Genomic DNA, 26428 nt, shown 5'->3' on the forward strand with positions numbered 1-26428 from the left:
TAATCCCAGCACTTTGGGAGGTTGAGGTGGGCAGATCACCTGAGGTCAGGACTTTGAGACCAGCCTGGCCAATATGGTGAAACCCTGTCTCTACAAAAAATATAAAAGTTAGCTGGGCGTGGTGATATGCATCTGTAGTCCCTGCTACCTGGGAGGCTGAGACAGGAGAATTGCTTGAATCTCGGAGGCAGAGGTTGCAGTGAACCGAGATTGCGCCACTGTACTCCAGCCTTGGTGACAGAGTGAGACTCTGTCTCAAAAAATATATATATATATATATATATTTATGTATTTATTGATTTTCTTTATTATTTAATGTAAAATTATTAATTGTTGCTTCATTTGATAATGTTGAAGATATGTCAGATCAGATAAAAATTGAAATATGTATGACATATTTGTATTTGAGCAGAAAAACAGCAGTAAGTTGTTTTCAGTGAATTAATCTATTGTTGCTGAATGGATACTAATGTCACATAACACAATGGGCTTATTTGTCCAGTTAATTGGTATTTCTCAAATGCACTTAATATGGTTTATAGATTTTTAGTGTTAGGTTAGTAATCCAGTCCTCATTCAAATATATCTTTTGGGAATTGAAAGATCTTAGTCAAGAAATGTACAGTTTAGATATTTTCACATGGCAAATCTAAATTATGCAAATCCTCATTACTTATTTTCATGAAGGGCCTTTTAGGTGAAGACTCTTTGAATGAATGTCCTCACGGGTAATCAAATTGAGCATGAATGATTCATCACTTTCCATCCTTCATCTCTCCTTCTTACAAAGAGAGGACTGCAATTCTCTCTTATAAACCCCAAAATAGGGATAGACGAATTACCTGTTGAGCAGCTATTACACCTTTGATGTGTGCATCTGCTCATGTTTCAAACACAATGCTTCTTCCACTGATGTTGAATTCTGTCCAAAGAAATTGCACTAATTTGTGTCCTATTGCTCCCTAATCAGTTAGATTAGAAAGATTATAAAGAGCAGGTGCATGAGAGAATGCCTATGGCTTTAAGCAAGTGTCTCAGAGTCACAGTTTTCAGGAGACTGACTGCTAAAATTGTGCATCGGAGATATAAAATCAATTCTAAAAATAATTTCATTCTTATTCAATTTTCCATTGTTTAGTTTGGAACTAAATAGTAAATCTTTCATTCCACATTAACTTAGCTAACTTGTCCATGACTCTTACCACTACTACCTGTTACTTCGTTATATTACATGGCTCCTCTTGTTATTCAGAGCCTGGGTCTCCCCATTTCTTTCTGGACTGATTCTAAAATTCAGGCTTTTTTTTCCCTCCTTTAGAGGGCTCAGTTCAGGATAGACTTTCATTGTGAAGCAATGATAAATGCCATTGACTTTTCATCATTTTTTCTCTCACCCTGTTTGCACTTTACATTGTCTGTATGTTTTCAATATACATAGACAGCACACCACAAAGCCATGGGAGATTTGCATGACTCTCATTTTATAAGGAAGGTACCTAAAGCACAAATCTCACATACAAGTTAACAGAGATAAATTACTGTCCTGAAATACATTGGTATTTGCATTGATTATGCTTGTGAGCATGACTTACATGCGTAGAGATTCACGTGAAGATGTTGGCACAGTGTTGCTTGTTTTCTCATTTAACATATTTTGTGATCTATGACTGTCAATATATAAAAATGTAATTCAATTCTTTTTTCTCTCTCCCTCTCTCTCTTTCTTTCTCTCTCTCTCTCTCTCTTTTTTTTTTAAATTTTTTATTTTCAAGACAGGGTCTCACTCTGTTGCCCAGGCTGGAGTGCAATGGCCTGATCTCGGCTCACTGCAACCTGCGCCTCCTGGGTTCAAGCGATTTTCCTGCCTCAGCCTCCAAAGTAGCTGGGATTACAGGCATGTACCACCACGCCAGGCCAGTTTTTTTGCATTTAGTAGAGACAGGGTTTCACCATGTTGGTCAGGCTGGTCTCGAACTCCTGACCTCAGGTGATCTACCCACCTCAGCCTCCCAAAGTGCTAGGATTACAGGCATGCACCATTGCACCTGGCCCTCAATTCATTTTTTTTTTTGAGACGGAGTCTCGCTCTGCCGCCCAGGCTGGAGTGCAGTGGCCGGATCTCAGCTCACTGCAAGCTCCGCCTCCCGGGTTCCCGCCATTCTCCTGCCTCAGCCTCCCGAGTAGCTGGGACTACAGGCGCCCGCCACCGCGCCCGGCTAGTTTTTTGTATTTTTTAGTAGAGACGGGGTTTCACCGTGTTAGCCAGGATGGTCTCGATCTCCTGACCTCGTGATCCGCCCTTCTCGGCCTCCCAAAGTGCTGGGATTACAGGCTTGAGCCACCGCGCCCGGCCCCTCAATTCATTTTAACTGTTTTGTTCCACTCTTTAAGTAAACTACATTCTCTACTAATGAACATTCATGTTTTGTCCCCAATATTTTACGATTACAGAAACATATTTGAACATCTTTTCTTCTTTATAAAGGTTGGGGTTTCCATAATGTATACATAGAAATTATAGAAAATAAGGTATCATATTTTCAGTTTAACAGCTTTTTTCTTAATTTCTCTTCAAAGTGGTGGTACTAATTCATATGGACACAAGCAGTTTTTAAGGATTCTGGTTTCACCTTGTATTTTCCCATCACTTGCTATTTCCATTCAATTTCCATTCATTTCTTTCTTCAATATCTGTAATATCAAAGTAGCCATACCTGTACATCTCTTTCTGGAATCTCTATTATATTCCAATGGTTTACTTCTTTACCCCTATATAAGCATCTGGAATAATTCAGTTTTAACAAATATTGACATCTTATAAGGTAGCTACTGATTTTACTTTTCCCAAAAGTATTTATTCTCCAATCTTCACTAATGAACATAAATTTATTTTCATTTTGAAGCCAAAAATCAGTTTGCTCTAATTCAAAGTTAGAAAAATAATGTGGTGGCTAATAAGGATATAACTATATTCTGAGAAAACAAAATTATTTTCTGTAAATATGATCACAAACCATCCTCTTTTAATGAAAACCATTATTTTTATAAAATAATTTTATTTTTTGTGTTTTTGATGTATTCATTTTCAAGAAATTATTTTTAATTTCATATTTTTTTAGTGTTGCTCGATTTTCTCCAAATTCACTGTATGAGTTTTGCATTCCTGTTTTCTTGCTTTTTCTTTGCCTGAAATACTACTGTAGTGGGTAAATTCTTTCCTTCTCATGATAAGGATAATGGCTGACATTTCTATCACAAAAAACAAATTAACCAAAGAAAAGCATAACTAATTAATTTGACCACAGTTTTACATGACCATGGAGTGGTCAGATTGAAACCCCAAAGATACAGTGTAAGTAATCTGATTTTATTCTTAGGTTCAAAAAAGGAGAACCACCATGTAGAAATGTGATTGGAGAAAAAGGGTTCGGGTTGATGGTAATAGAGTGGGGAAATCTAGCAAGTCCTGTCTGCTCAGATTCTTCTTCGCCTCTTGTTGTAGCGTTTCTTCTTCCCTGGTACATGGCAGGATCCCTCTGGAATGAGAGTCTTAATTTATTTATGGCCAGTTTACACAGAAAGCTGGGGGAAGGTTAGAGCAATACCTTTATGCTTTATGGCTGGCTTTAGGGAAAATGATTCTGGTTTCTATGAACCACTTTGAGGAAAAGGGATTCTTGTTTCTTTGGCTTGCCTAAGGGGAGAATAAGGGGTGGCAGACTGAGGGTAGGACAAAGTCAGCAAGAATCTTGGCTTCTGAGGCTGCTGCAGAGGCCTTCATTTTGGAGTATCATTTTCTGAGCGCCAACATCCGCATCTTGGCTTATTCTTTATTCATTACAATCCTAAAGGTTATATTAAACCTACCATCAAATGCTTCTATGAAGCTAGAGAGTGATCACTCCTTTCATCCAATTCCTAGAGCATCTGTTACTCATGTGTTTGGATTGCTGCTATGGGACCCACAGCTCCCTGGAGTTTCAATGACTAAACCCCTCTCTAGCCCTCCCTGTCGTGTACGCGTGTATCCTCTGTGCAAATTTCCTTAAGGACATCTGGTTCCTAGCTCCCTTCTGTGGCTTAAAGGAACCCACCTTCTCAGAGTTAGGCCATTTTATTTTTTCATGGTCTAATCAGAAAACTCTTCCATTTCTTATTCATGATGTTTCTCAAACATTAACCAATTCCTATAAGCTTCCTAAGATTCCCCATGTTCACCTACTACTTATGCTATTCATTGAATATTTTTCTTTAAATTAGTTTACTACCCCTATTTAAGTAAATGCATTAAAAAAAAATTTTTTTACAGTGATGCAGGAAATTGGGAACCAGTATCTTTTGCTGTAAGATAACAGAAAAGATAAATACAATAAAAATAAGACAAAGTATTGTAATCCAGCTATAAAGATACTGTTTGGATGAAAAATTCTCTAATAGCTCTTTTGTTGAGGAGAAAGGTAGGAGAAATGGGTAATGTGTTTATTAGAATAAAAAAGACTTGCTACATGAAATGCTAAGAAAGTTTGGAAGCAAATTTAAAAGGGAATCGAGATTGTTTCATGTTATGCTTATTTGCTATCTGAAATAATTACACTTGCCACATATAATTACTACCTACCACCAGTAGTACAAATCTCACATATGAAGAAGCACAAATTACATTCATTTGCATATTTCTTTATGGACACTAAATCTGTAACAAATGAACATTAGAGACAGTGTATTATATGTTGTGATACTTAAAATGCTTTGCATGTATAGGTATTTAGTAAATATTCATTGCAGAAACAGATTGACACGGTTAAGAAAACAGAAACATCAACAGTAACTCCCATATCAATCTACAGACCTGAATTCAAAACTCTGGTTTTTATTCATTTGTGGGACTTTGAGTATGTTAAATTTTTGGAGCTTGTTCATTACTAAATAGAGTTGGTAATATTCACTTTTATTGAGTGGTACAGATGTATGAAGGAAATGATCCGTATAAAGGGCAGGCATGGTACTTTGCTCATGGGCTGAGTAGGGTACGGCTTTGAAAGTGAGTTCAGGAATCTAGAGGCTCCTCCTGTCTCTCCTGCCCCTGCTAGTTCTTGGAAAAATTCCTTAACTTCTCAAGGTCTTATTTTCCTTACTTTATAAAAAGGAATAATAATAATAAACCTCCATCTCTGGGTTCCGTGAGGATTAAATGAGTTAACACCTGTGGGCATTAGTGCCTGGTACATGGTAATCTCACGTGATTGTTTGCTCCTAATATTATTATTGTTGTTAATTCTCTTTCTTCCCTTGAATGAAGGATTAGTCAGTGTTAAGATGTGTAGTACTAAAAAGGATTCCTTTTCATTTTGTTACAGAAAATTATTGGGGTGGGTATGAATAAATTACTTCATTTTGCTTTATTTTCAGATTATATAGGAATGGTTAGCCTTTTAGTTTAGAAATATAAAAAAGATAAGCTTGGCATTGACTATCTGGTAGAGAGCAGTAAAATACTGTTAAAATGCAAAATGCTGTAGATATTAGCAGAACATGTATTAATGCAATTTCATCTTAATGCTATATCATGAAAACCATTTAATGAATAAGTGCTATTAAATTCATCTTCAAATTCATGAAATGTTTCAAATGAATTTTATTATGTGGATTTTCACTCTTCCAAATTGTTTAAGTATTTTAAACAATATGATAATTTTTATTATTTCTTTTCCTATTCATTCCAACCTACCTTTTCTAAAGTAATGTGTACATTAAGCAAATAATATAAATGAATAAATAAGCAAGTATCAAGGACTGCATTGGCTGCTGTTATTTTAGTTATTCTCAGAACCAACAATTGGCATAATTTTAAACTATCTTGTTTTATATGCATGTGGTCAAACTCCTTCAATATTTGTGCTGTTTCTTGATTTTAAGTTAGGTAATTTTAAACCAGTTAAATGTAATACACAAAGGTCACTAATTTATAATATGGTCAAGGCCTTTTCAGATCATTAGGTAGAAGACAGAATTAAGTATTATAGCTTGGAATATAGATCTCTAAGCCTCTGGAGAAAATGTATTTTTACAAATAATTAATTTTGTAAAATGCAGTCAGAAAAAAAAAACTTATACATTGAGAATATCTAAAATCAAGCTTTGGAAAATGTTTTGGAGCATGTGCTTTGGTCACCACACAGAGTATTAATAGGAATAATCAGATGGTTGGGTATACCACAGCCAGATCTGTGTACTCAGCTAATTGCCTGCCTCAGTGGACAGGTGTTGCTAAAAACAGTGACGACTTGGTTTGATTACAGCAACATTAATGCAAATACTTTTGCGCTTGTTGATATGGTTTGGCTCTGTGTCCCCACCCAAATCTCATCTCAAACTGTAATGTCTTTGTGCAGAGGGAGGGACCCAGTGGAAGGTGATTGGATCATGGGTGCTGTTTACCCCATGCTGTACTCACAAGATCTGCTGTTTTTGTAAGTGGCAATTTCGCCTGCTATCTCTCTTTCCTGCCACCTTGTGAACAAGGTACTTGCTTCTCCTTCACCTTCCACCATAATTGTAAGTTTCCTGAGGCCTCCTCAGCCATGTGGAACTGGGAGTCAAACCTCTTTCTTTTATAAACCCAGTCTCAGGTATTCTTTATAGCGAGTGAAAACAGACTAATACACCTGTCAAGGTAATGACCAATCTCAATGAGTGAGAAAAGTACTAAAGTCATTTTCTTTCTTTAATATCTGTAAAATTATCATATTTTACATATGTAACCATTTTAAATTATTTCTTATCACTTCTAGTCATTTCAAATATATTAACTGATTGAAAGTTGTTTTCAATTGCACAACACTGAATTAAAACAAAACTCTTTCAAAGCTTATGTAAATAAGAGGCAGATAGAGGTTGAAAGTGAGTTATATGAAATAGTCTCTTAGGTTATTAAAATCACATTGAATATTGAATTGAATATTTTGTTATATTTCCAAAATCTGGAGGCATGCATTTTTCAGCACTTTATTCTCTGATTTAAATTCTTAAAAGTCAGTAATGAGAAAGCTATCAATTTCCTTCAGAAATTCTAAATATTATGTAATTTTTCTTAAAAAATATATTCACTGTGTCTGTTGGCTGTATGAACGTCTTCTTTTGAGAAATGTCTGTTCATATCCTTTGCCCACTTTTTGATGGGGTTGTTTGTTTTTTTCTTGTAAATTTGTTTGAGTTCTTTGTAGGTTCTGGATATTAGCCCTTTGTCAGATGAGTAGATTGCAAAAATTTTCTCCCATTCTGTAGGTTGCCTGTTCACTCTGATGGTAGTTTCTTTTGCTGTGCAGAAGCTCTTTAGTTTAATGAGATCCCATTTGTCAATTTTGGCTTTTGCTGCCATTGCTTTTGGTGTTTTAGACATGAAGTCTTTGCCCATGCCTATGTCCTGAATGGTACTACCTAGGTTTTCCTCTAGGATTTTTATGGTATTAGGTCTAACGTTTAAGTCTCTAATCCATCTTGAATTAATTTTCGTATAAGGAGTAAGGAAAGGATCCAGTTTCAGCTTTCTACTTATGGCTAGCCAATTTTTCCAGCACCATTTATTAAATAGGGAATCCTTTCCCCATTTCTTGTTTCTCTCAGGTTTGTCAAAGATCAAATGGCTGTAGATGTGTGGTATTATTTCTGAGGACTCTGTTCTGTTCCATTGGTCTATATCTCTGTTTTGGTACCAGTACCATGCTGTTTTGGTTACTGTAGCCTTGTAGTATAGTTTGAAGTCAGGTAGCGTGATGCCTCCAGCTTTGTTCTTTTGACTTAGGATTGTCTTGGAGATGCGGGCTCTTTTTTGGTTCCATATGAACTTTAAAGCTCATCATCACTGGCCATCAGAGAAATGCAAATCAAAACCACAATGAGATACCATCTCACACCAGTTAGAATGGCAATCATTAAAAAGTCAGGAAACAACAGGTGCTGGAGAGGATGTGGAGAAATAGGAACACTTTTACACTGTTGGTGGGATTGTAAACTAGTTCAACCATTATGGAAAACAGTATGGCGATTCCTCAAGGATCTAGAACTAGATGTACCATATGACCCAGCCATCCCATTACTGGGTATATACCCAAAGGATTATAAATTATGCTGCTATAAAGACACATGCACACGTATGTTTATTGCAGCACTATTCACAATAGCAAAGACTTGGAATCAACCCAAATGTCCATCAGTGATAGATTGGATTAAGAAAATGTGGCACATATACACCATGGAATACTATGCAGCCATAAAAAAGGATGAGTTTGAGTCCTTTGTAGGGACTTGGATGCAGCTGGAATCCATCATTCTTAGCAAACTATCACAAGAACAGAAAACCAAACACCGCATGTTCTCACTCATAGGTGGGAACTGAACAATGAGATCACTCGAACTCAGGAAGGGGAACATCACACACCGGGGCCTATCATGGGGAGGGGGGAGGGGGGAGGGATTGCATTGGGAGTTATACCTGATGTAAATGACGAGTTGATGGGTGCAGCACAGCAACATGGCACAAGTATACATATGTAACAAACCTGCACGTTATGCACATGTACCCTACAACTTAAAGTATAATAATAATAAATAAATTAAAAATATATATATATTCACTGACATGATGAAGTGATGAAGGAAAAGCTCTATGAACCAATACTTATTTATATCTTAAATAAGCTGCTATACATTTCCACATTTAATGTTTACATAAGTTTTTAAGGTAGGTGAATCTACCCTTGCATAAAGAAACAACTCAGAAAGAACAAATATATTTAGTGTGACATAAATAGCAAGAAGAGTATTGAAATTTAAGATTTCATTAACTCCATCCTCTGACCATTACACCTTATATTCTTGTTGAAGAAGACATACCTCAAAAATTCAGGAGAAATGACAAATTTTATTCAATCAGACCTTACTGAATACCTGCTGAATGCATAAGCACATCATGGGACAAATAGGTAGCTACAAAATCATTTGTTTATTCAATAAGTATTGAGCACCTACATGTTCTGCTTGAAGGAGTTACATGTGTAAAGAATCCCAAAGCCCCCATCTTCATATGGCTTATGTTCTAATGGACGTGACAGAAAATCAACAGATGAATATTTCATTTGATGCTAGGTAGAGATAAGTCCTTTCAAAAAGAAACAAATCAGGGAGACGAAGATAATGAGGAATGGAGGGTTGCTATGTTATTTTATATAAAGTTGTCATGGTAGGGCTGGCTGTTAAAAAAAAAAAATCCAGTGCCCCATGGGATTCTGGTCCTCCTCACTTCTTTGGCCTCACTTTGGCATTTGACCTCTCTGCTCCGGCTGCACCTGCCTCCCTACTCCACCCTGAACAAATATTTCACGCCTCCCACCTGAAATGTTCTTACCCCCAATGGCTGCAAAGCTCCCTCCTTCATGTCCTGCTGGACTTTAGTCAAAACCAGTTTTCAAAGAGGCCTGGACAGGCTACCCTATCTAAATTGCAATGCGGCATTTTTATTTTCCTCCTTCCTTGGCATTCTTTAGCTCCTCTTACCGTCTCACTTACCATATGTTACATTTGTGTTTTGTTCACTGTCTGTGTCCATCAAGAGAGTGTAAACCCCATGATGGCAGGAATTTTTGTTTGCTGATGTCACTATTCTGTCCACAGCTTCTAGAAAAATACTTCCTGAGTGAAAATGCTAAGCTAATTTTTGTTTAATATATAAATAAACATGATAATATTTGTGTTTTGAAAATATATTTCTTGAAACTAAGGAACAGAAACCAGAAATAAAGCAGAAGTTGAAAAACTATAAAATTATTTTGACATAACATAAATCCTGAAACAGAATGCTGACAGTAAGGACCCCCACAAACAGATCTATGTGAGAAGTATGAGAAATAAAGAATGAAGGATCTATTTAACTCTAAAGAAGAATATAAGATCTAAGTATCAGTAAAATTATTTGATTTTCAGCTGCAATGAATTAAAATACTGTGCACTATCAATAGAATCATGAAACCATAATGACTAAATAGCTCAATGTTATATATCATACTTAATGTGATTCAGAAGGCTCCTAATTTAGAATACTGTTGATTCAGACATGGGGCTTACATTTAAAGTTAGAATGAAAGATGTTTTCAAATAATATTGACTCGAAAATCTTCCTTTACCATTCCTGTTACATCACCTGGCCCAATACATGATAAGAAACAGGTACAGCTTTTCCAATTTCCAAATGAAAAAAAGTCTATAATTGTGGAATATTTTGACTCAAATACAATTTCAGTTCCTCCCACCATGCCCCTGAATATGTTTCCAATTGCTTGAATTATAGTCTTTCTGTACATGTTCACCCATCCATACAGTCAACAAACATATATTGAATTATTTAATGAAGCCCATGGGTGTAATGATGGAGTAAATGGCACTATAGTGATTCCCAAAGTGCTCCCTTTTCTGAGTTATGATGAAAATCAGTTTAACTGTAGCTGAATTCAACAATAAAACCTTTAGGAAAATGCCTGACAGGAAGCAGGCAATCAACAAAAGTGAGTTTTCATCTCTTTCATCATTTATAGAGTGCCTAGCTCTGTGTTTGCTGGTAGAAAGACTATGAAATAATTGCAAGCAAAGGAATTTATAATCCTATTGTGAGCTAAAACAAAAAAAAATCATAAAGCACCAGAAAACAGTATAACATATAAATCCTCCAAAGTCTCAGTCAAGAACAACTAAGCATCTTCTTTAGTTTCTTTCTTTCTTTTTTTTTTTTCCTGATACTGTATTTATTTATTTATTTTTTCAAAATGATCAGTTCTTCTTTTTTATTTTTTAAATTTAAGTTCTGGGATACACATGCTGAACATGCAGGTTTGTTACATAAGTATACATGTGCCGTGGTGGTTTGCTGCATGTATCAACCCGTCATCTAGGTTTCAAGCCCTACATGCGTTAGGTTTTGTCCTAATGTTCTCCCTCCCCTTGTCCCCCACCCCACAACAGGCCTCAGTGTGTGATATTCCCCTCCCTGGGTCCATATGCTCTCATTGTTGAACTCCCACTTATGAGTGAGAACTTGTGGTGTTTGATTTTCTGTTCCTGTGTTAGTTTGCCGAGGATGATGGTTTCCAGTTTCATTCATGTGCCTGCAAAGTTCTTTAGTTTCTTAATACCAACACTGAAAGCAGGTTGATCATAGCATGTAAAATAAAAGAAGGTGGCATTGGTTGTTTTCTCTTTTCTTTTTTCACCGTTGGTGGAAAGGCGGGTTATACTCATAATAAAGGTGTATCTCACCAAGACTGGTATAAATAATGATGGGTAAAGCTTTCACCTTTGTTGGGTTCATGGTCTCTTGTATGATCTCTACTGATATCCACCAGTAAAGCAGAGAATTAGCACCTGGCCTCAGAAGGGAATCAACCCAGCAGGGATGGAGAGATCTACCCACACTGGCCCCATCTTATGATGGCCATTTGACCACTTTTTACTTCCTCTTTTGTGCCATTGAATGCTGTACTTCTTCTCATTTCCTCTCTGCCTCTACCTTGTTATATCAATATTCAGGCTTATTTTTTTTCCCTTTTAAAATCTAAATAACTCAAGAGAATTAAAATCAAATTACTAGTCCAACTGCTTTCTCTTTATCTAGATAGTCAGCATATAATAATACTAGTATTAAAAACTTATTTTGGTGAGACTTTGTTGGTCTCTGCAAGATCTTCTTTGTTTTATTCGTTTAAAGCAGTCCATTTAAAATTAAAACCTATTCATTGTGAATCTGTCCTTTCATCATCTCCACAAGTGAGATAACCCAAAGCAGAACAAATTTCCCATAAATTTATTACCCATTTGAAAATTTTACATCAAAACAAATTTGACTACACTATAAATAATTTACATTAATCTGGTAAAATGTAAAGAAGTTTGTCAGAGTGGAAAAAAATGACTTTCAATAAAGTATTTTGAAATTTGTTTGTAAGATTTTTACATAACCAGTGGCATCTTTCACTTTATTATCAGGGCTATGGAAGTCATCCTCTATTATCTTTTTTCTCATTACCTTGTTCTGCTTGGTGTTAGAATGCAAGACAATACCCCTTCCTCTTTCTGGATATGTTTTCTTACCATTGTTTTTCAAATATGTTTTCTTGTTAATCCTTACTGTTTTAAGAAGTATGGGCTTTCTGCTTGCCCAGTTAAGCTCTCCTGCTGTGTTTCTGGCAAATTTGTTTTTCCTTAAAGATTTGTCCTTCTTCCCCTGCTGTGAACATGCAGCAGGGTTCACCGACGGGTGTCCTATGCTTGCCATCTTAGTGTAAATGGTGCCCTTGGACTGTCTTTGTTGTTTTATCTCTCTGTGTTGACAACCTCTGAAGAGGCAAAAGACTTCTTGGGCTCCTTTAAAATTTCATTAATGGCTAAGTATTTCATTCTTATCAGCAGAGAAGATCTGAGAATGCAATGACTTCAAAGTTAAAAGACCAAAATTAAATGTATGCCTAAATAAATGTTTTTTTTTTAAGTGATTGAATTTTCATCCAGTGAAATTACTGGATAACTATTTCCCACATAAAACTGCCTAATTTTAGGATGTATGAGGTATGTAAAGAAAACTAAGAATGACTGAAAAAAATTCTTTTTTAAATGTCCACGTTTTAAATAAAAGTTGTTTTCGTCTGGGAATGTTTCCCTTTTAGTGCCTATTCAGGTTTCTCTTTTCTGTCAGACTTGGCTAGAATCATCTATTTCCTATCTCAAGAGGCAGCACATTTGACTCACATATCTTTCATCATTCTTGAAATTCAGTTGCTAGATTGCTTCTTTTCCATGCTGCAAAACCTGACTACAGCATTTTCCCTAAACCAAGTAGAAAAAAAAAAAAAATCCACTCCAAATGGCTGTTTCTCTTAAATAGCAAATTTTGACTATCATTATGTTGAAATGTGCCTTTGAGAATTAAGGATCATAGATAGGGAGAAGTTTAAATTGCCGTGGTAAGTAGGCTTTACTGTATTGTTTCAATCTCTCTCAACATTAGTAGCTGTTTAGAGACTCATTTTGTTGGAGCAGAAAACAAAATGCCTTTCTGGTATGGAAAGTTCACACCATATAATTTGGACCCTTCAAGCATTATGTTTTAAAAATTCTATTTCAACCGTGTCTTTAAAAGTTAGTTCCAATAAAAATACTTATACGGCACTTAAGTAAGGGATCACTAGCTAAGGGGTAGATGATACATTTTAAAAATGAGTACTTTTACTAGTTAAAATGAAAAGGGCATTTTAACATCCTCCTTTTCTACTGCCAGGTTGTCTTTATATATGTCAATGTAATATGCATTTGAGCTTTGAGGAAACTGGGACAGAGAGAGGCTAAGTGACTTTCCCTAGGACACACGGAATGCAATGGCCAAGCTGGGATCTGAACTCAATATGTCTAGGACTGCATTTTCAACTATTGTGCTCCTTTCCTTGCCTGAATAAACAACAGATGACCGATACTGTAGTGTTCAATCTAACATGATCAACAGCTAATGAACGGTGACACCAACATGATTTACCATTTCTCCTAGAATATCAACACTCCCATTGAGGAATTGAAGAGGTTTTGGAATCCAGATTAAATTTGTATGGTCACAGGGATGTTGCATGTTGCTATTTCAGCATGCCAAATGCTAGCTTCATCATCAGAAATTAAAAGCAATTTCCCAAATTATCTTGCTTGCTGTCCAGGACTCACATGCTTCTCTTTCGTATTCGTATTTCCCACAACAGGGAACACAGATCTAAGCAGAAATTAGAGGCTCAATTTATATTTTAATTTTAAGGAATCAAATTAGTGAGTGAGAAGAGCAAACAATTTACTATTTACCTCCTGCATTTGTGCATGTCTCTCCGCATTATATTCAGGGTTTATGTGAGTAATATTATACAATCGTTAAATGTAATATTTTTAAAAAATTGAGTCAACTATATTTTTCAGTATACAATTGCATTCTGTTTTTGACTTTATCTTTTGATTGACTATTTAGTGATGAAACTTGGACTGGAGATAATAGGTTCTCAATAGCTGGACTCAAATTAACTTTATTATTTCCTTTTGTACAAAGCTTGAGAGTTCTTTTTGTCTTCTTGATGAAACTTGGATTTTTAAAAGCTGTGTACCAGATCTCACCTCCAAACTTAGTTCTTACTGCCTGTTTTAAGTTGTTCAAGTCCCTACACTTGCAGAGTTATAAAGAAGCAAAACTGTGGCACAGACTTAGGTGGGATCATTTGTTCATCCTTTCAGACAATATTTCTCCCTTGCAGAAAATAAAACAAGGCATTCCATTGATACTTTTTATTTAGACCCTTAATATAGTCAACAATAACTTAAAGGAATTGTCTTAGGCATTGTACATTTCCTTAATGTCTTTTTCTTTCTGTCCACTCACACCTATTAACAGGAGTCATTTATTTTAGTCTTTGCTGTCTATCCAGAAAGAAGCCATATCTCATAATATTCTCTTATGCCCTCCTTCTTCCACTGCCATATTAGAAAATAAAAATGAAACCTCACTGAAGGAATGGAAAGACTCTTGGGCTAGAAAAGGTGAAGACGGTACTTTTACTTGCAGGTATCCTAGATTTCAGACACTGAAATCCACACAGAGCAAGCTTGGGTAATGAGCCTCTGAGGAAGCACACTGTGGAGGAGGTGACACTCAGTACCACTTGTCCCGGAGCCAGGCTCCTGCAAACTTTAGCCACAGCACGGCTATCTTCAGTTTTTCATAAGCTAATGTGAGTCCTCCATGTAAGCATACTAGTGAATATGATCAAGGAATATTCTCTTTGGACTATTATAATTATTACCTGTCTATATTGCTCCTTCTTTGGGTAGCCCAGCTGACTGGGTGATTTGCTGACATTGTCTCTAGTTCCTCTGCTACCACACCACTAAGAACACATGACCTCTCTTGATCCCAGCTTCATCACTTCAATTATTGATCTCACATTCATTTTCCTCATTTCTTTTCAATTTTCTATTATCTTTTGTGTGCATTGGTATTGGTTCTTGCTTTAATACTGCAATACAAGACCCCCAGGCACTCATCTATAATTCCATTTATTCGACTTTCTTTATCTCTCAAAAATTGTCTAATTTGCTGTCTCCACTTTTTAATTTTTTCAATTTTCTATTTATCACACTCCAATTAGGCCTTCAAATACAGACCTCTTTTATGTCTCGTCTTCATTTTAGTCTCATCTCAGGTGTCACTTGCTCTGAAAGACATTCTCTTTCTACCATTTTAAAAGTAGTCCCTGATTATATTACCATGCCCATTGTATTTGTAGTATCTCTCACTGATTAACATTTTATTGCTTATATATTTATTATATTATTGTGTTTATCATCTTCAGAGCATGCCACTATTTGATATGATGTTTTAATTTTTCTATGTGCACATGGTGTTTTCCCTAACATATGAGATTCATAATGCATCAGTCTTGTCCTCTATGTTCCGATAGTTTTCACTCATAAATATTTTATTAAATGAAAACCATCTTCTGCCCGGAATCTCAACTACTATTCCCAACCCTGAATACTTATATAAAAATACTGAATTAATGATTCCAGTTAGTTTGGAATTATTAGCATATTTCCTGGGCCTTGGTAGTTTGAACTATGCCCCCTTACGTGAGGCAAGGGACTAAGGTACCAAATGGTCTCTGCTACCCTAGTTATTTTTTCTCCCATTCCATCCAGATCCGTAGAAGTCACCAGAATTCTCTAGGGCTAGATTATTAGTGATGAACTATGTTTAGGTGATTCCAAATTAATTCATTCTCTTCTGGTGTCTACATGCTGTGTTTTTAAATTTACCAGAAAACTAACCCTGTCTGAAAACCAGATTTTCCACACCTTTGGAGAAAAATGTCCGAAAATTGACATGTAATTCTATTTGATCAGGCATCTTTCATTGAACCTTATAACATCTTGCCAGAAATGTTATTTACATTATTAGATAAAATACTGCATTGGAAAGTGTATTCCTTTGTAGAGAAATTTCAAAGTGCAAATTTAAACCAGCTCTTCCCTGAATTGCAGGAGGATCCAACTAAATGAATTTAAAGTAATATAAGCAATGCGGGTACTCATTTTGACCCAAAAATGCTGAAAACTTCCTTAGTATTAGCTGAGAAACATTAGATTTCAAAAGTCATTTGATTCTAATGAATGCTTTTTAAACATAAAATGTGATAATGAAACAGAATGGCAAAACTAAGATAAAAAGGGTCTTAGTTACTGTAAGTAGCTAAGAAAACCAAGATAATTGTAACGAATGGATTTTGAGGACATTGAATTAATATCACAAGGGAGGTAGAGAAATATTATGAAACCAAAGGAACACCTTGATACTATGATATTGTCTTTCAGGAAATTGTGATTAACTCTCTGAAATCCACTTAACTGTTACGAGAAAGTAAGTACCTCTGCAATTGGAGCATGGTTTGGTAGCTTCCATTAGAATGACAGTAGGCACTTAGTAAAAAACTCTTTTATTTATAGAAGTTTCATAATGCCAAAGAAAGCAAGATATTTCAGAATATAGTTAATGCATAAAAATGGCAACATTAAACATTTAAGGCTAAAGTTGTAAAGTTTCAGATGTAGGATAGTTTGCATAATCACTTAGAATTATATGTTTTTATTCTTCTGCTAGTACTACTGTTGCACTAAAACAGCCATTGAAAGCTTTTGTGATCTTGAAAAATACTCAGATTTAACAAAAAAAATAAAAAATAAAAAGGAACTTTTAAAAGAAAAGTCTAACCTCGTCTTATTGCAGCATTTTGTGATGAAGACAGTATATAAAATAATAGTGTTAAACTAAGCTTTATTAAAGAAAATAATGTTGAATTTCTTGAGGAGATAAACATACCTTTAATTCCATAACTTTTTTGTTTTCTTTCACAACTTTTTTCTAGCATGTTGTTATCTCATTTGCTTTTCAAAATTGTTAGAGGTGTTTAATATAGTTACCGATTCACTATTGCTTCACCAAAACAAAATTTCAATCTTATTGCTGAAAGACAATTTTCTTTGTAGTTGTGTGTCTTTTATTTAAAAGATTTAGTATGTTTTCATTTCTAACGCACATTAATTTCACCTTCATATTGAAATATAATTTGTAGAAATAGAACATTCTAGAAAATAAGTTTTCTTTAACATGAGATAAAGGGGATTCGATCATCTGAAGAGTCATAGCACTTAACTTGGAATTTTCAGAGACCAGCTCTACAAGCGGAAGGTCTCCTACTCGCCAGTGAGGAACATTCAATCTCCTGCTTTCTCCTATGCTCCTCCTACATCCGCATTCTTCCCCTTCTCCGCTCCTCCTTGTTCTTCCCATTAATCCCCAGAGCCCCTTTATCCTCTTCATTTTTTAAATTCTGCTTTTTAAAAATTTATATATATATAGTATATATTTTGTGGTAGATGTAGTATTTTGGTATCTGTATACAATGTGGGATAATCAAGTCAGAGCAATTAGGATATTCATAGCCTAAAACATTTATTTTTTATGTGTGTTGGGAACATTACAAGTCTTCCCTCCTAGCTCTTTTGAAATATACAATAAATTATTGTTAACTATGATTTCCCTGCTGTTCTGCTGAAATACTAGAACTGATTCCTTCTATCAGACTATATTTTGTACACCTTAACCAAATTCTCTTCATCCTATTCTTTTGTTATGTTTTCTCTACTATATTATCAAAACCACTGTCAGAACCATGAAATTTCTACCAAATTCCTCAGGCAAAGTCAATTCCTTGGCAACTTATCATCTGTTATAACACTTACGTTACATAACATAATGGGTTTCACATCTACACCAAGTCAGAGTTTAATTAAGGAATAAAGCTTTATGGTCAGTTTTAAGGAAATTGTAAATGTTAACTTAATAATAAATAACATCACTTACATTATGAGAGAACTTGCTGTGAATCATCTACTGTTATCAGCATTTCCAGTTCATTTAAAATTGTGATGTTTTAATAGCTTATCCAACTATTTTTATTGTATGAAGCATAACATGCCTCAATGGTAAAAAATGGAGACATAAGATTTAACGTATATTAATGCAATTTGAGGTTATAGTAATTCTGAAATTAAAACACAAAGAGGAAAAACCAAATAATTTTTATAAAAATTTCTCAACATTGAATTTGTAGATTGCTTTGGTAAGTATGGTCATTTTCACAATATTGATTCTACCCATCCGTGAGCATGGGATGTGTTTCCATTTGTTTGAGTCATCTGTAATTTCTATCAGTAGTGTTTTGTAGTTTTTCTTGTAAAGGTCTTTCACCTCTTTGGTTAGGTATATTTCTTAGTATTTTATTTTATTTTTTGCAGCTATGGTAAAAGGGGTCGAGTTCTTGATTTTATTCTCAGCTTGGTCACTATTGGTGTATAGCAGAACTACTGATGTGTGTACATTAATTTCGTATACTGAAACTTTGCTGAATTCATTAATCAGTTCTAGGAGCTTTTTGGAGGAGTCCTTAGGGTTTGCTAGGTGTACAATCATATCGGTAAACAGTGACAATTTGACTTTCTCTTTACCAATTTGGATGCCCTTTATTTCTTTCTCTTGTCTGATTGCTCTGGCTGGGACTTCCAGTACTATGTTGAAGAGGAGTGGTGAGAGTGGGCATCCTTGTCTTGTTCCAGTTCTCAGAGGGAATGCTTTCAACGTTTCCCCATTCACTGTTATGTTGACTGAGGGTTTGTCATAGATGGCTTTTATTACATTGAGGTATGTCCCTTCTATGTCAATTTTGTTGAGGGTTTTAATCATAAATGGATGCAAATTTTGTCCAATGTGTTTTCTGCCTCTATTAGGATGATTATGTGATTTTTGGTTTTGATTCTGTTTATGTGGTGTATCACATTTTTTATTGACTTGTGTATCACTGCATTCCTGGTATGAAACCCACTTGATCGTGGTGAATTTTCTTTCTGATATACTATTGGATTTGGTTAGGTAGTATTTTGTTAAGGATTTTAGCATCTATGTTTATCAGGGATATTGGTCTCTAGTTTTTTGTTGTCGTCGTTATGTCCTTTCATGGTTTTGGTATTAGCGTGCTACTGGCTTCATATAATTATTTATGGAAGATTCTCTCTTTCTCTCTCTCTCTCTCTTTCAGTGTGAGTCTCATTCTGTCAGCCAGGCTGGAGTTCAGTGGCACGATCTCCGCTCACTGCAAACTCCGCCTTCCAGGTTCAAGCAATTCTCCTGCCTTAGCCTCCCAAGTAGCTAGGAATTTAGGTGCCCACCACCACACCAAACTAGTTTTTGTATTTTTGGTAGAGATGGGATTTTACCATTTCGACCAGGTTGGTCTTGAACTCCTGACCTCAAGTGATCCAACTGCCTTGGCTTCCAAAAGTACTAGGATTACAGGTGTGAGCCACTGTGACCCGCTCCCTCTTTCTCTGTCTTTTGGAATAGTGTCAACAGGATTGATACCAATTCTTCTTTAATATCTGTTAGAATTCAGCTGTGAATCCCACTGATCCTGGACTCTTTTTTTGGTAACTTTTTATTACAGTTTCAATCTCAGTGCTTGTTATTGGTCTGTTCAGGGTTTCTAATTCTTCCTGAATTAAAATAGGAGGGTTGTACCTTTTTGGGAATTGATCTATGTCCTCTAGGTTTTATAGTCTATGCACATAAAGTGTTCATAAAAGCCTTAAATGATCTTTTGTATTTTTGTGGTGTCGAGTGTATTATCTCCCATTTCATTTCTAATTGTGCTTATTTGGAGCTTCGCTATTCTTTTCTTGGTTAATCTTGCTAATGGTCTTTTAATTTAATTTATCTTTTCAAAGAACCAGCTTTGTGTTTCATTTATCTTTTGTATTTTTGTTTCTTTGTTTCAATTTCATTTACTTCTGCTCTGATCTTTGTTATTTTCTTCCTTCTGCTGGGTTTGGGTTTGGTTTTTCTTGTTTCTCTAGTTCCTTGAGGTGTAACCTTAGATTGTCTATTTGTGTTCAACAAAGCATACGAAAACACGAAGTAGGGAAAGGACACCCTATTCAACAAATGGTGTGGGGATAATTGGGAAGCCATGTGTAGGATAATGAAACTAGATCCTCATCTCCTACCTTATACAAAAATCAACTCAAGATGTATCAAGGACTTAAATCTAAGACCCAAAATTATGAAAATTCTAGAAGATAATATCGGAAAAACCCTTCCAGACATTGACTTAAGCAAGGATTTCATGACTAAGAGCCCAAAAGTAAATGCAATAAAAACAAAGATAAACAGCTAGGACTTAAACTGAAGAGCTTTTGCATGACAAAAAAGCACTCTGGAAGGTAAACAGACAACCCACAGAGTGGGAGAAAATCTTCACAATCTATACATCCAACAAAAGACTATTATCTAGAATCTACAAGGAACTCAAACAAAGTAGCAAGAAAAAAAAAAATAAAATCCTATCAAAAAGTGGGCTAAGGACATAAGTTGACAATTCTCAAAAAAAAAAAAAAAAGATATACAAATGACCAACAAACATACGAAAAAATACTCAACATCACTCATGATCATGGAAATGCAAATAAAAATCACAATGCAATACCACCTTACTACCTCAAAAATGGTCATAATAAAAAAATCAAAAAGCAGTAGGCATCGGAGTAGACGCAATGAAAAGGGAACACTTCTACACCACTGGTAGGAATGTAAACTAGTACAACCATTATGGAAAACAGCAGGGAGATTCCTTAAATAATTAAAAGTAGAACTACTATTTGACCAAGCAATCCCACTACTGGGTACCTACCCAGAGGAAAAGAAGTCATTATACACAAAAGACACTTCACTTTCATGTTTATAGCAGCACAATGCACAATTACAAAAATATAGAACCAGCCCAAATGCCCATCAGTCAATAAGCTGTGGTATATATATGTACAGGGGACTACTACTCAGCCATAAAGAGGAATGAATGAATGGCATTCACAGCAACCTGGATAGGATTAGAGACTATTATTCTAAGAAGTAAAAGAAACTTAGGAATGGAAAACCAAACACTGCATGTTCTCACTCATAAGTGGGAGCAAGCTGTGAGGATGCAAAAGAATAAGAATGATACATTGGGCTTTGGGCACTCAGGGGGAAATGTGAGAAGTGGGTGAAAAAGAAAAGGCTACAAATTGGGTTCAGTATATACTGCTAAGGTGATGGATGCATAAAAAATCTCACACATCACCACTAAAGAACTTACTCATGTAACCAAATATCACCTGTTTCCCAAAAACATATGGAAAAAAAAATCTCAACATTTTATCTACAGTAGGATTGAGTCAATGAACATTATAATGATAATTTTACAGTACATATATTTTATATTATGTAACATAATTTAATTATTAATATTATTTTTATTTGCATATAATTTATTCAGAAGTATTTCTGTTAGGTTAGTCATTTAAAAAGTATAAAAGCAATCTGAGAAAAACCTAAAGAAATAATAATGAACGATTATTGTCCTATAGAAAATCTTATTTTATAAAAATCAGTTTCCATCCCTCTGATAATAAATTAGTTATTCTGAAAATTGTACACTTAAGACATAATCAATGCTTATTCAAATTGTTTTAGTCTTCTTATCGTTATTTCTAAGTTGTATAAGACAGTAAAAAACCTATTTGCTTTTTGAAAGAATTAATTCTAGAACCTGAATTTATGCATTATTAAAGAATATCATCTTCACTTTTTTAGAACTGATTTCTAATTTCATTACATTATGAAATAGTATGGTACAATATATAGTGTTCTTAGGGTTAATTTTTTTTCTGATAACTCATTGAAATACAACTAAAATAACCAACATAATTCTAAATAAAACTTTTAATTTGATAGCTATTGTCTACATGAACCCACACAAATGTGAATTTTCTTTCCATAGGTTTTTGCAAATATACTAATATTTTTACTGAAGCATATATACTGAACCATTTGTATCCTGCATTTTTAGAGAAAGGTACAGAAAATCCCAGTGATACAGTCAATCTCTACTGCAAAGAACAGGCAAAGCATAGTCTAAGAGTAGCTTGGTGTATCCATCTATTCTCGCTCTGGTATAAAAAAAATACCTGAGACTGTGTAATTTATAAAGAAAAGAGGTTTAATTGGCTCCTAGTTTGTCAAGCTGTACAGGAAGCACAGCGGCTTTTGCTTCTAGGGAGGCCTCAAGAAACTTACAATCATGGCGGAAGGCAAAGGGGAAAAAGACACATCTTATGTGGCAGGAGCAGGTCCAAGAGAGAGCGGGAAGGTGCCACCCACGTAAGCAACCAAGTCCCATGAGAACTCTATTACCAGAACAGCACCAAAGGGGAAAATTCACTGCCATGATCTCATCACCTTTCACCAGGTACCACTTCCAACATTGGTGATTACAATTCAACATGAGATTTGGGTGGGGACACAGATCCAAACTATATCACTTGGATATGAGTAGAGTTCTTTGGTTACTGGTAACTGGAGGTAGACCTGAGCATCCCAAGAGAAAAGCTGACTGTTGAAATGGGACAAATCTGACTGGAAATAATATATATCTTGTGGATATAACAATGAATTAAACATCCCTAAAAAACTATATTGAAGAAAATGATTCGAAGATTTCTATAACATTTTAATTACACAACAATAGTTATTTGAATGCTCACTGCCAATTATTTTAAGGTACATTGTATCTTTTGTTTTGAAAAAATCATGTGTTTATTTTTTTTAATGCTTCTTTTCTTTCCTTCTTTCTCTTACTTTCTTTTTTCTTTTTCAGATGACACGAGAACAATACATACTAGCAACCCAACAGAATAACCTGCCAAGGACTGAGAATGCACAACTTTATCCAGTGGGAATTTATGGATGGCGAAAGAGGTGCTTATACTTCTTTGTCCTTCTGCTGTTGGTTACCATGATAGTTAACTTAGCCATGACAATATGGATATTGAAAGTTATGAATTTCACTGTGGTAAGTACCACTATGATTTTACATCTTATTGCTCTTGGTTCAAAGACAATCTAGCTCTGTTACTTTAATTTTTTAATCAAAGGTTATTCATATCAATATTTACAAGTGTGTGTTTTTAAATCCCAAAGACAATAATATTTTATTTTAAGACTACATTCAGTAGGTTTAGTCTTGACACACATATGCTATTACTACCTGCCATTTAAGTATGGGAAATTTAGATCACAAGACAGCATAGCACATTGATTCATTAGAATGTTTGAAGAACACTTAATCAGTAAGTATGAATATTACTTACTGTGCCTTAAAATTTAAGAAATGAATCTGTTTTTAGAAGTGATATTTCACATTAAAATTAATATTAATATTATAAATCATGTGCCTTTGAATTACTTCATTTAACATATATACCTCTATATCTCTGTATATCTGCTTTCTATGTAACATACTGCATGACTGAATCTAAAAGCCTGGAATTTCTCCTGAACTACATTGACTAATGCCTATAATTGCCATCAGATGGTGACCCTATTCTTTCATAGCACATCCCTCATAAATGGAAGACCAACCAGAAATTAAATCACTCTTTTATAAAAATAACTAATTACAAAATGATTGTATAATGTATTAATGAAGTTTGCTGCAGTTTACTGAATGTTTATAATAAATTTATGAGCATGAGTTATCTGGGAAAATTCAGTGGCTTCAGCAAAGTCCAGTTTGGCTCATTTTATATTTTTTGACTGATATCTTCAGTTTTTCTATTCTGCTTTTAGACCATTCTGCCTTTGCTTGGAGACCTCAGATATCTTCACATATAAGCAACTATCTTTCACTTGCTGACCAGATTGCTATTATTCTTTAGAACTCTGCATCCTCAGGAGTGAGTCTAAAGCTGGCTGTTTAACTTCACTTATATTCCTATACTGGGCTGTTTATGGTTTGTTTGTTTGCTTTTTAAACCCCACTTGGTATTAATTTAGCAAGAATCGTCTCTTTCTGACTTCACTGACACCTAATTCTAATTCGAAAACAGAATCTCCAAAGAGAAAATGACGCTAGCTTCAGTCCGTGTTGTAAGGCGTCACAATTATGTGTGTAAGGAGCCTGGGTGGGCAGGTGGCCTAACCTTCCGGAGAAGAAATACTGTCACTGTGCACATCAAGATAAACCAGCATGTGCTCGTGGAGGGAAATGAGCCATGGTTCCATTTTTTTGCCATAAATTATAATTTTGAAGAGTATTCATCAAATAAGAAACTAAAGGCAAAGACAAGTTGGGCAGGAGTCAATGTTTTTGCAGAGTCAGAAAATAGTAACTGTTGCCTAGACATGGATATGTGTCCCAGGCCAGGAATCAAGGCATGAGGCCACTTGTGGGTGGCTAGAGGTTGAATTGAAGGCCAGTAGGTACATTCTCACTTATGAGATTCTCTGGGAATGCATCTGAATCACTTATTTGTCTAAAAGTTGGCTCACTTTGCCCTCTCATTGGGGAATATTTTGACACAAATATCAACAACTCTAGCTATCATGTTTATGTTCTCAGCTCTGCTCCTACCTTCTCTGACTACTGTCTGGGTGTCCTTCAGGGGTCATTGATCATATGGTAGGAGCAATGTTTATGCTCCTGCACCTTCTTTTGTGCTACTTTAAATAGCAACCAGACTATCAGTTGCTGAAAACATTTTCAGCCTCATTTTTTAACTAAAAATTAATATTATAAAAGAGGTAAAGCATGTTCTTCAAATTTTGAAATTTCAGTAATATGATTTTCTCTATCAAAAGGCATCTTTCAAAAGCTCATGAATGATGGGACCAGGTCTCTCACTTCAGGGAGCATTGATTCTATCCAATGACTCAACCCCAGGAATTTTCAGGTTCAAACCTTGTAAGCTTTTCAGGCATATTTAAATTAATTAGAAAAATATACTTAAATGTGTAATTACATGGCTATATGCATCAGACTCCCAATACTTTGCCCCATGCTGACACCAAGGCTGGATAAGCCATCCCTGGGAAATCATTGACACAGTCGCCTGTGTCCTCAGGATCCTCAAGGGCCCCAGGGTTCCTGTCACCCATGGAGCTATTTAATTTGAACCTCAGCTGGCCAGAATGTAAAATATAATGCAACATGGTCCTGGAGATAATTAAAAGGGGTTGTTTCCATAGGAGTGTTGGTATTTATTTATTTTTACATTTTCCTTTGAGGCATGTCTTTTAAAAAATTATGTTTTGACCTTTTTATAATCAGAAGGAAAACTGTCCTTCCTTCAGCCACAAAAACTATTTGCATGTAGCTGAAGTAAAATGCACAGATAAAGTTTCCAGAAATGTATCACACTGTAAGGTAACACACTCTTTGTAAGATAACACACTTTCTAGCTCAATGTAGTCATTCGTAGTTGTTCAGAAATAATTCAGAAATCCTTATGTAGTTACAGACTTTAGTAATCCTGAATACTGGAGATTATGTTGTATATACTTGAAGGGTGTTAAATAATTTGTAATCCTCTTTCATCAGAGTGGTAAAATAAAACCAATTTTATGTTTTTACTAGTGCATTGTGTTCGTTTTCATATCTACAGAGAATACCAAAGACTAGTTGCCATACTATAGTAAGAAGTAGAAAATAATGTGTCAGTTGTTTGGTGAGTACTATTGATCCACACAAAATGTATTTCACTTTCATTATAACTATTGCTATCCAACACATGGAAATCTGTGGCTGTTAACATCTTTTATTTGAGCAAACTGGGCATGTTATTTTTATCAAAATATTGATAAAATATTTTTAGCATAGCAATATTTTTAGCATAGCAAGGATAGCTGCCAACATGTTTTATGCTGTTTGTTGAAGTCCATCATTGTGACTGATATTGTGCATGATGTGTATGATTGATATGCCCTTGTATTTTGGAAATAATTTGTGTTTTTCATTTTGTAGAAAATAAAATTATTCTGCTTTTTTAGATACTCAGTTGTAGAAAACAAACAAACAAAAAAAAGGAAATGACTTTATACTACAGGATGAAAGACTTAGGATAGAAATAAATAATCTCCTGGCTATGAGAGCAGGTATATATATACATATACACACGCACACACACACACACACACACACACACACACTATTTCATATATATATATATATGTTGAAGAGGGAAATTTTTGAAATTTTGAAGTTAGTTCAAGAGGGAAATTCATATATATATATATGTATATATATGTTGAAGAGGCAAATTTTAAAACTTCAATTTGTTGAGGTCGGTACAACCCATTTCCATGTTATCAGTTGCTATTTGGTTGATTACTATAACATCTTTGTGGTTTAGCTAATAGACTAGCCTAGCAGATCTATCAAAT

General features: G+C 35.0%; 1 protein-coding gene across 2 annotated transcripts in view; it reads left to right on the forward strand.

Moving 5' to 3' along the window:
* Window positions 1–26428, forward strand: part of SGCZ (sarcoglycan zeta) — a 1195959-nt gene that overhangs the window by 690237 nt on the left and 479294 nt on the right. For both annotated transcript variants that reach the window (XM_050802181.1, XM_050802182.1), the window contains exon 2: window positions 22866–23060. In XM_050802181.1, coding sequence (XP_050658138.1) covers window positions 22866–23060 — 195 coding nt within the window. The remainder of the gene's footprint in view (window positions 1–22865; window positions 23061–26428) is intronic.

The sequence above is a fragment of the Macaca thibetana genome, chromosome 8 (assembly GCF_024542745.1).
Source record: "Macaca thibetana thibetana isolate TM-01 chromosome 8, ASM2454274v1, whole genome shotgun sequence".
In the NCBI taxonomy this organism is placed as follows: Eukaryota; Metazoa; Chordata; class Mammalia; order Primates; family Cercopithecidae; genus Macaca; species Macaca thibetana.